The sequence below is a fragment of the Aphis gossypii genome, chromosome 3 (assembly GCF_020184175.1).
Source record: "Aphis gossypii isolate Hap1 chromosome 3, ASM2018417v2, whole genome shotgun sequence".
In the NCBI taxonomy this organism is placed as follows: Eukaryota; Metazoa; Arthropoda; class Insecta; order Hemiptera; family Aphididae; genus Aphis; species Aphis gossypii.
The window spans coordinates 27,596,167-27,608,863 of NC_065532.1; the positions used below are offsets into that span (position 1 = coordinate 27,596,167).

At 28.7% G+C, this 12,697-nt stretch overlaps 1 protein-coding gene across 1 annotated transcript in view; it reads right to left on the reverse strand.

The window, feature by feature from the left end:
• Nucleotides 1-3,566, reverse strand: part of LOC114125970 (jmjC domain-containing histone demethylation protein 1) — a 28,210-nt gene extending 24,644 nt beyond the window's left edge. The window contains exon 1 of the mRNA XM_027989815.2: nt 3,206-3,566. Within this exon, the coding sequence (XP_027845616.2) occupies nt 3,206-3,259 (54 nt within the window). The 5' untranslated portion in view covers nt 3,260-3,566. The remainder of the gene's footprint in view (nt 1-3,205) is intronic.
• Between the last annotated feature and the right edge of the window lie 9,131 nt (nt 3,567-12,697).

Genomic DNA, 12,697 nt, shown 5'->3' on the forward strand with positions numbered 1-12,697 from the left:
ATTTGGATTATAAGCAAAAAAAATAAATCAAATATGAAAATACTAGAAATCTTCTGCTTTACTAATTACTCTATAATATACCTCTGTTCGGGATGTTTTTAGCAGAAGTTAAAACTTATTAACTTAGCATAATACAAAATAATTGAAGTATCAACAGTAACCGACAGTAACATGAAAATTTATTATTTAATAGGTAATGTATTAAGAATTAAAAACATTCTTAAAACAATTAGCTGATGCCGTTTGTATTCAAAATAACTTAGGATATGTGCGATGATTTTCATTGCACTCAAATATAACAATTCACTAGCGTTGGCATAGTAGTCAGCTCTGCTGGTACAGCAGAGAAACTTCTCCGGCTTTTTGTTTGTACTATGAAACTACCAACCATGTTAATCAACTTCTTTTTTTATCTTATTTTTAATTTTTAAAATATGACCATACATCTAAGTAAAATTAATGTAAGACATGCATTCATGATCTAACAATTAAATTAATTTTTAAAGTTTTGTATGTTAATATACCAGTAAAAATAAAATTTGTAATTCGCATGACGTTAATGAGTTTAATAGTAATGTCCATACAAAGATATAATATTACTTTGTATTTTGTTTTTAATTAAATTAGAAATAGTACTTGATATCCTCAAACATGAAAAAATAAATTTAATAACACCCATCAAATTACGGATCTCTCCATGACCTAACCAAACAGATTTGCTGAATACTATTTATGCCAAGCAGCAAATAGTAAACGTTCATCACTTTATCACTAATCACAATATCAATAATAAAATCTTTGAAACTAGTTGTTTGATTTTTCAAGTTATAATGCACTACAACGGCATACATTCGGTGATGTATTAATTTGTAATTCAAAATTCAAAATTATTAGAAATATTTTGGAACACAATTCTTTGAATGGTTATCTAATGTTGAAATAATTGTTCAAATTGCCTAACCATTATAATATTTATCTGAATATAGTTACATATTAGACTACGAAGTAAAATCTAATATTGAATTGTCTTATTAATAGATGGTCTTTACCATGTTAGTACTCTTCTATTTATTTTTACAGAGAACGTAATAATATTATTGACTTATCCAACATAAAACCTTGGGTTTTTCTGTTTCCGAAAATATCGCGGGGAAATACAAAACGAAAATCAATGATTGTTATAGTAAATTCAATTCCACGTACATTTTGAAACCTAAAATCTAGTTAATGGATTCAGAAGAAATATTTACTTGTTATATTATTATAATATACATATAATATTATCACCATCCTTATAGGGAATACAATGTACTAAAGCAAAAATACAGCATTTACTAAAATAGGATTTTACACATAAATACCATGGAATCCAAGAACAAAATTATACAAAATATGTAAATCTGCAATTTTTATATTATATAAAATTTAATGTACGAGAGGAAACCACTCGAATCAGTTGGTACCAAATAGCACTTAATTAAAACCCATAACTGAAACTGCCCTTTTCCCATCACTCGAGAAAATCGGGTTTTACTACAACTCTACAGGTGTATAATATACATATAAATACTGGATACCCAAATGTCAAATGCACACACACACGCCGTAAACAATGTACTCGTGCAATTGTTGGTATATAGACGATACTAATTCAAGATAGTTAGTGGGGGGCAACGAATATTTTGGATATAATTAGAACACGTGTGTTTGCCATTGTAATTGTTGGGAATATAAATAAACGGTTTCGGGTCGAAGTAACACAAACGATATGCGACGACTAAAAACACATATAACACACTAGCGAGCGCGAATAGGTGCGGGACACGGCGGCGACCATTACACGTTAATGGATCTAAAAAAACTCTACTTACTGCCATGAGAGCCGTGCCGTAGTATACCGGCAGTGGCGTAGTACCAAAATACACGCTAGCGTAGTTCATAAAACACACAACACACACAGAAGTAGGTGTATTATAAACTATTATTAATATTATTATATTGGAAACCCAAGGGAGGGAGTTTCGGATAAAAAAAAAAAAAAGGTCGGAGGGTGTGCTAGGAGAGAGACCTAGAGGGCTTGGCGAACCAGAGCACCATCTATACCGTAGAGATGAATATAATAAACGCGACGGCCAATGCGTATTATTGTTATTCTTATTATTTACAAACGTACGGTGCCGGTGTTTGCTGTACCTGCGATTCAAACACGCTACGCACTGTCGCATGTTGTTTGTTATTATGGTACTATTATTTATTATCATCGCCGTCTACGCACGTCGTCGTAGTGCGCGCGCAATGAGACGAGGGCGGTAGCGGTTGGTAGTGGTGGTGGATTTCCCGACGTCGACTCGGTGAGGTATGGGTTTGGGAGGGTCGTACACGGACGGACGCGCCTTTGTCGACCAAGTCCGCCGTCGCCGCACGGTGACGTCACCGTAACGCGCCGGATGATGATTTCCCACCACCGCTACAACTAATTTCCCGAGCCAAAACAGTCTATCGCGTGACTTGATCGTTCTATCTCAACAACATCTTCACACACACACACACAAAACCGCCCCCGCCCTAAATCATGCGTTGATTTCACGTAACACATATCAACCTGCACGACCGGGCTGCTAAAACGATAATATTAACAAGGGAGGGGGAGGAAAAAACGCGAGACGAATTAAGATTAAAAAAAATTTAGACGGAAGCATGTGGTGTTTAAAAGTACGATATCGTTAAAAAGTCCGGGTCGGACGAAAAGACGAACCGCGGCGGCGGCGGCTGCTGTGGACGTGCCTCCCCCGTGGGTCGTCATGGCCGACGAGGACGATGCAAAACACGCGCACGCGTGCGCGCAAAACACATCGGTAGACGCCGGACACGGTGGGTAGCGGTGACTGCGGCGGCCGTGATAATGAAAACACAGTACACGCGCTCTCGTGCACACACACACGTACAATATATTATACATATATAAATATATTAACATAATACACCGATATCAAAACGCGAACATGACGTGCAGGTATAGTCCATCGATATAATTCTCCCAATAATTTCTACCACCCGTGCTCGTACGCCGCCGATAATGACTACGAATACCCCCTCTCCCCCATACGATAGTTCTAGTGACGGTGTATTATTATAATATGACGATATAATTTATAAAAGAATGCGTTACACAGTCGTGATATTATGTACAAAAATCATTACTCACCAGACTTCTCGTGGTCAAACCACCGCCACCGCAACTGTTGCTGTCGTCCGACATTATTACGACACGTAGTCCGGGTGGTGGTTTACCGTAGCGTGTGGACTGCTGTAAAGGTTCCGCAGTCGTTCGTGTTTCCTTCTTCCGGTTAAGATTCGTCTCCGAGTCGCATGTGCGTACAAACGCAGCACGTATAGTTCCCTCAGCGCGTCGCTTGCGATCACTCGCTACTCTGGCGGTGGTTACGAAGACGACGCGACGACGGGGCGAGGTGAATTGGCAGAGAAGAGACGTGTGCACGGGAGGTCCGACGGCTGACGAGTGTCGACCGAAAACACGGCGGACATACTGATCGTCTGATCGCTGTACGGCACTACGGCGTGCGGACGTGCGGTGGTGATGATGGGGCTTCGGTGGCGGTATGGCGGCGGCAATATACCCGGCAGCCCCGCCGTACCACCGGGACGCACCCTACCGGCCGCAACCGATACCAATCGGATTGCCACACGAAAAATATATTATTACGATTATTATTATTATTATTATTATTTCTTATTAGTTATTAGTTTTTACTTATTAGTGGTTACTCATTAGTCGTTTATTATTAATATCTTATTAGTTATTTATTATTATTTCTATTAAAATTATTATTTACCATGTTATTATTTAACGACTATACCATTATAATTTATAAAATTTTATATAATTACGCATACTTGGTAATTACTAACGAATTTGTGTGTTATATTTGTACGAGTATACACAATATAAATAACAGAACGGCGTTGCACGTCCAATTTAATGTAAATTACAACAAATCGTATTTTCCCCGATACCACCAGCAGTTATTTTTGAAATTGGAAAATATCAACCAACATCTGATAGTTAAAGCCGGGTCCACACTAGGACGAACATTGTTATCGATATAATATAATATTATTTAATAATATGTAATATTGTTCGTTGATAATGTTTCCCGACTCGTCAAACTAGTGCTACATTGCTTTGACATACACACTATCGGACTTGGCTGCTAATTTCTTAAAATTGTATAATATCCCAATTCCCAATGCCCATGTCCTAATAATAATCGTGATGCTTATACATTTCTTGTACTATTCTACTATTTCGCTTACCTACGACAATTCTTAATAAAGTCATTACTTATTAGTAGAATTATTGGCTTGTACTTGTTATATTTACTTTAATGTATTAAGTCTAGGCAGTATAGCATTATAAGGAATTAGTCTTTAAACGTATTTACTATTACTAAATACTAATATTTTATTGATTTATTTATTATTAATTAATTAGTTTTTACTATGAATAATATTTAAAGTTGAGCGAACTGTGTACATTAATATCTTTGTGATATTTTAGTAGGTATTTTATTTTTATTTTAGGCATTTCTATAAATGTAACAAATTCTGTAGGCTGAAAATTTTAAGAGGAATATTAAGTAAATTCTGACTGCTTTTCAAAATTTTCCAACTGTAAAAATAATATTTTATTTCAACAAAACAAGTTCATGCAAATCAGTCATATCTCATAAAATATAAATGATAGGAAATTATATTAAAGGTAAAAACATCTGTCATAAAAATCGAAGAATACAATATTCTCAAGGACACAATCTAACAGCCTTTATGAGTTACTAACCTACGAACTATAGAACCCTGTTACAGTTAATTCGTTTATTTGTCTGTGGTCTGTCTCTTCGCCAATGCCAAAAATAAGTTGCCATGGAAGTCGAAACAAAATATGTCAATGCACATTTTGAATTAGTGCAAGTGACAAATGTAATAGTTAAAATATTATTGTATATTTTTATACCACAATTAATTTGAATAACTTTTGTTAGGTATAGGTAAAATAATAATCTTGTATTTTATAAGATGCCTCAACTATTCAAATTCAAAACCTATGCATAATGATTAATGAATTATGTTACTTTTAGATAAATTAGAAGCCGAAGCCATAAAGTTGTACCTATACGACTTACAAACTATACAGTCGTAGAAATATAGAATGTATTACACTTGGTTTGAATTAGTTTCAATGTTGTATGAATCTGCTAAATATAATTTACATGCATTTTTGAGTGTATGTTTTTTGAACAAATTATTTTAAAATACTTAATTAGTTAATTCTATAAATATAATTAATAATCACAATCTATAACTTATTAATTATTTATCGAGAACATAAAATCTTATATCGTTAATTTACCATGATTATAAATTATAATAATAATAAACAAAATATTGTAAAATGTCATTACATACGTAAATATTTACGTAAATATTCTGAATTTTGATGCACATTACTTAACGTGTTGTACCAGGTCCCTGAACTGAATTAATCACTGTGAGTTGTGACCTTCACAGTTCATACTGTATAAATGTATAATACGTCTAAAATTAATATTATACATTACTTTTATTATTTACCGACTTCAAACATAAATTATTATTTTCCTACAGTTGGAATTGTTCAAAACTATTCTGGAATTTCCTAGTAGTGGATAGTACCTACCTATATCTATAAATACAATTTAATTAAATGTTATCCGAACGATATTTGTAGACTATTTTGTCATTAGTTGTGGTCAAATACGTTTTTATTCTTGCCCAAGTTATTATTCAAAAGATTTAATGTAAAATTCCTTCAATAATATACAATCTATTTTATAGAGTTGTAAATGGTTTCATATTTTAGGTACCTAAATAATTAAATGATCGAAGCATGACTATAATCTACCCCGCAAAAACACAATTATCCGCATTAAATGCACAACCCAACACCACAAATAAAATTTAAGAAATACCACTAAGTACAAACATTTATCAAATTTTGTATTTTATTACACTAAATTTAATTTATTACATGTTATAATGCACTATGCAATGTATAAACGGAATTGTGATCACTCAATTTCTTTGAATAGACTCCTACGACTTGAATTCTATTTTTTGGTTGGTTGGTTGTTATGACATAAAAATACACATTGTTGTGGCCTTTGAATTTTTTTAATTCAATTATTAGACATGCGCGTGCACAGTACAACTTATTTTTCAAAAATGACAACCTCCTATTTTAACCACTAATTATTTTTCACCTAATTTTTTATTGAATTTTGATAATTAAAACAACTTTCTTAGTCTGAAATTAATCAAGTTACAGCAATTTAATAAATCCAAATGCCAAAAAAATGTATATTTTTATGTCAAATAACCAACTAAAAAACAGAATTAAAATTGCAGGATTCTACTATTTGTAATGTTGAGTTGAGAACACACAATATTTTTGCGTAGTGATTACTGTTCATATACTGTATCTATACCCAAATGAATAAATCCAGATTTATAAATTCATACTTAAAAATTAAAATTCTTGAAAATATTTTTAGGAGTTTTAATACTGCAAAGTCTATTTTAAAGATTTATTTCTACATATTTGTAATTTAACAGCTTATCTATATCATATCATTCATATTCATAGGTAGGTGCTAATCTGGCATCTGCTATAGGTTGTCAGCAGGACTCCTTAATTTATCTCAACCCCTCTAGAAAATGTAGCATTATATATCTTATAGATTCTATAAGATAAATAGATTATATAATTAGTTATTTATATTGAATTTAAAAATTCTTGAAACTGATTTTATTAGTAAATAAATTAAAATACAATATTTAAAATTAAACGTTTAATGTATGAAAACATAATTATATTATAAACATTAAACACTATAGTGAACTTTATATACAATTTATATTTTATAGTCCGTATACTATAATAGTAATCAGTATTTTTTTTTATTAAAGAATATGAGGAAGGTAATAATGAATGATGCTTGATTATTTAATATTCAAAACTCAACATAACATTATTAAAATATATTATGTATATTAATTTTACTAAATAAAGTAAAAACTTACGTAAGTGTAATTTGATATCCCAATTATTTCATAAACCATAATAATATGTGTATTAAAACAATAAGAATGGACTAATTAATAATTGTTTGTATTAAAGAATCAACAAAAATAGCTAATGACATTATAATGGAGTATTTTTAAAAGCTATGTAATTTATACATTTAAAAAAACAGTAGAACCTCGATTAACCAAGGTAATAGCGGGAAGGGGTTACACATATAATTAATAAAAACCACGGTTAATCGAGACTTTTTATTTATTTATTACGTGAATAATATGTGTGTAAATTGTCATGTTAGAAAAATTATATAAGGATTAAGGACTTAAAATATGAAGTAATTAATCTTTGATTTTTACTATTTGAAATTATTTTCCTTACTTATACTTATTTTATTTAAATTCATGACATCATGGAAGTTCTATTTCTGTTTCTAAAGAACCTATTTCTTTACTATCAGTACACATAAATTTCGGAAGAAGTACGGTTAATTGAGGTTCTACTGTACATGGAAAATTTCACAAACGTGATTATCTATCCAATTTATAGTCACTAAAATGAAATTCTTAAATTAGTAAAACGCCATAACAGTTAACACAAATAATACAGGAAGTAAATATTATTACTAAATTCTCTAATCAGTTTCTGAAGTATCAATATTTTATTATAATTTTTTACTTTTTCATAAAAATGTTACTGTTAATGAGTCTTTTTACTTTTTAAGTAAATATCACTTTAAAATTGTGGGACACTTTATACTTGAAAAGTTTGTAATTTATAAAATATAGCTTTTGGTTAGTGTAATTGAATACAAATAGTCACTTAATACCTCATATTACTTATATTTAATAAAATATGTTAAAAATTATTGTATATTTAATAATAGGTATGTTAACATTTTTTTCATCAAATATTTTAAAATTACTATACATTGGTTCATGTTACATTGTTACTTTAATAATATTATGTAGATATATAATTAATATATAATTAATTTGCATAATAATTTACCTACCTATTACATAAAATGGTTTATACAAACTGCAGGTACAAAATCAAAATTGTTTTATAAATATATAATAATATCACTTTATTATAATGATTAATGGCTCTTTTATATTAAACGTACTTAGTTAATTCTATAGTATTTGTATATAATTATATAAGTAATAAGTATTTAATATTTATATAGGTATCTACGATATGAAAAGTTATTAATAAAAAGCATAATATAATAGGCTAAATGATGTTTTTAGCAAGTTCTAAAAATATACTATGGATTTGTCTCTTTTTTGATCTATGTATATTGTAATATTGTATAGGTACAAAAAAACCGTTTAGCATATTAAATGCAATTTTAAATTTCTGCTTGTCATCTATATTTATTATGCATGCATGTTATAACAAATAATTGTTAATAAAACTATATAATTTATTTTATTTGAGTTTCCAAAATAATAAAAATAAATTGTTTAGGTACATAGTATCAAATGTTTCTCTAATTCATGTTAATTAATTAAAAGTATTTAAAGTGTAAAATTTAAATGGAGACATGTAGATCAGATCAACATTTTGTGTAGGGTTACCTCAACCCCGAGGTTGTAATAGAAAAAAGTTTAAATAAAAAGTCAAAAAAATTCGACAGTAAAAATATACTTTTGTACTTCAAATATACTCTGGTCTTCTTGGAAGTAGAAAATTGGTTTTGGTACCAAAATAAACATGGGAAGTTGTACTAAAAAATCTTGGAATAGTCTTGACATTTTTAATATATATTTGTTAAAATTTTCTTTTTCTGTTTCAAGATTTTTTAGTGTGAGTTCTCAAGTATTTTTGGTACTAAAATATGTTAATACGACCAACGAGGGTTCGCTAGTCGACTAGTCATTATGTACTATTGCCTATTGGAACTTAGAAGTACTAAGTACGGTTTAGGTAAAAAAATTACGAATTACTGAAATCATAAGTTATTCTTGCAGATTGCGACAACTGCGACATAATTCAAAAATCATATTCATTCAACCATTTCAACCACTTCATGAAGATCAGACGTAAGTTACAGTACCACACTAATAAGGTTGAAACCCGGTTATATAACATCGCAACAGCGCAGTGCTCACGGTTTATAAATAAAATATTTTCGTAACGAAAATAATAATTAATATTGAAAATGAATACTACTATAATTTGTTCGATTTTATAATTTATATTTATATTACTACCACACTACAGAACAAATTAAAACCACGTATAATTGTTATTAATCAACAATCGGCAAGATAACGTATGGTTTAAGAGTGTATTGTGAATGTTATTTTAAAATCTACAATTTCCATTCTGAAAATAATTGAGGATTTGCTTTAAAATTAAATTTAAAAATAAACCTATACGATTCATTAAATAATGTTGTTTCTTTTAAATATAATAATGTCAAAAGCCAATTCACTATAATACATAAACATAACTCAGTTAGATTATTTAGTAGTCAGTACCATTGATTTTATAAAATCAATATCAGTATGTTACTAGGTTTAATTTATTGTATTTTGCATTTGTAAGACGAAGACAACGTATTCGGGTATCATCTTAAGCAATTTATTTTTAAAGAAGTATTATGAAAATTTTTAACAAATTATTTGATTTTCAAGTTGAAAACATTTTAATTTAAGCTGTATAACAAAACAAACATACATACAATTCAAATTTTATGTTTTTATTTAAATCGTAGTTGATAAATTGTGTAGTCCTTAAAGATTTGTATAAGAGATTATTGTAAAATAAAATACATATAATATTTTATAACAAAGTAAACTAATTTTGTGATTTTTATACCTACCCACAAGGGCCCATGCTCCCCTGTCAATTTTCTATCGACAATTTTTTTGTTACTACGAGTATCATATAAATGAAAAATACAGTAAATAAGAATAATACTACCTACTTGTATAACTTGTATGAGTTACAGACTTGAATTTGACCTATGAGGCAATTAAGTATGAGAATCTATAAAAATATTTGTACTTATTAATCACTACATATATGTATAATCACTTGCCTTTATGTATAAATTATTATTTTGGTGTGTGATATTATGGAATCAACATTAATATATTAAATATATTACTAAATACCAATTTTGTTTAAAAATAAGAGTAACTACCTATGTAATTATGATTTATGAATCATTATTATACAATTTATATGTGTCCCCCCCTATCAAAATATCCAAGATCCGCCCCTGTACCAACCTAAATTATTTTATTAAATTTTAAACATCAGTGCATATCGTTATAATTTATAACACTAATAAAATTGTTAATCGATACAATATTATATATTATTTACTAGCTGAATTACCCGTTTCGCCCGTGTGTATTTTTGTGTTTTTCATATTTAGGATTAGAAGTATTGGTGAACGCGCGATGCATGAGATTATTTTTATCGATTAAAACGCGCGCGTACGATACGTCGCGTATAATACACGTCCATGTGAAACGGGCCTAAGTTCTCGGAATAATAATTCTTATCTACACGACGGACAAAAAGGATATTAGGTTGATGGTAGCTGGAAACCCGCGGGTCGCCGTGCAGCACAATATACGTATTGGCAGTAAATAATTATAAATAAAAATTGTTTATTATTACTCCACTAAAACGCAACATTATTGAAAATGCTTTCTTATTGCTCGGTGAAAATACGAGAAGAACTCATATAATATTGTATAATGTATCTGTAAAATGTTAATAATAATCCAGTATTTTGATTGTTGAATCAATGTTTACCGAAAACATGCATTTCTTATATTATTTATGTTTAAAATGTTTAAATATTACAATAGTACTATAATATAATATTTACATTATATTATTAATGTGTTATTCATCTTTGACTTTTGATTCACTTCTGGAGAGCTATGTCAATTTAATAGGTTCGTTATAAAAATAGCCAATAGCATAAAATTGATTTGGAAATGTCGTTGCATTTATAAATAATAAAGTATAATAATATACGTAAAATGTTCAAGTCCCACAAATAATATTTTTGGATTACTACAAAATAACTGAAATCATTATTCTTAGTTTTATTATTAACTTTAATCAGAGTTAAAACAAAATATACTCTATATTATTTGTTTAAGCTTAAATTAATATAAAAAAAAGTTCCTTATATTTTACTTTTACATTTATCGATTTCGGTAAAGAATTTTATTTTTATTTACAAGTTTTAGGTATAATAACAAAATTAAACACTATATAATAAATTTAAACGTTTTGTAATTTTAACGAATTTTATCAAAATTTAAACCAAATTATGTTTTTTTAAGTTGTGTTCTTGTATGTGTCTATGTATCTTTAATACTTTTGAAAAACTTTGATAACAATTATTAACAACTTAAAAGCAATTTTTTTAACCGAGTGAACAATTTTTATTGACTTTTATAGAAAAAAAAAATTGAAAAGCTTAAATTTCACTATAAACTTGCAATAACTTGGTATAAAATTAATAACTATCTAAGATAAAAAATCCCCAAACATTTTTAAAACTGAAAATTAAATGTTCATCTTTGAAAAAATCTTCCTGTATATACAACATGTCAACATCGCATGTATAATAAATAATAATCTTCAGTTGGCGGTGGTAACTACTGGTGAGTGGCTGGAGGATGTAACTTCTCTAATTTTTTCTTTATCACATACGCATTTTCTTAATGTTAAATGTACAATAAGGTAGCGTATACCAATTAGAACTTTTTGTGATGTTAACACAATATTTTATAGCAATTATTTGTAATTTTCAACTATTGGATGGTATTTAGTAAACATCAGTTGATCATAAAAATATATTGAAAACTTAAGACCAATCCAAACCAACTATTAACAAAAATATTCTATGTTTTATGGCTTAGTATTTTTAAATGGATATTCTTGTAATATATAATGATAAATAATGATAAATCATAACAATAATATGTAGATGTATAATATGTGTGAGTGTGTGTAAGTTTTTTCTACTATAATATTATACCTAATACTATTACATTATTTTTACATTAGTTATGCTTATACATTTAAACTCTTAAAAATATCGTGTAAAAATGTTTAAGTATTTTTTTTTTCATATTAGAATATTCTAATTTCTCTTTTACAGTCATATTTTGCAACATACGTACAAAATACTTATACCTATTTTGCAAATTTGCATAATACTGATTTGAAGGGAATAATTGTGATTACTACTAAAATTGAAAATATTTATTTTTTACTTTATTATAACGCTTTTTACTATTGTTACCCAAGTGAAAAATGTGTTTATTCACAAATTTTTTTAGCATTATTTTACTGATAATATTATATTACTGCACTTGACAAGTGTCAAGTACTTTACAAATATAATAAAAATTACTACCCAGTGTTAAGGTTGGGCTATTGAGGTTAATCAAGGGCCAACAACAAAATAAGTCCATTAAATAGTCCATTTACAGTAAAAATATTAATATTTTAAACGAGTTTGTAAAAAAGTATATTTAATGAATATTAAATAATTAAATATTACAATGACTC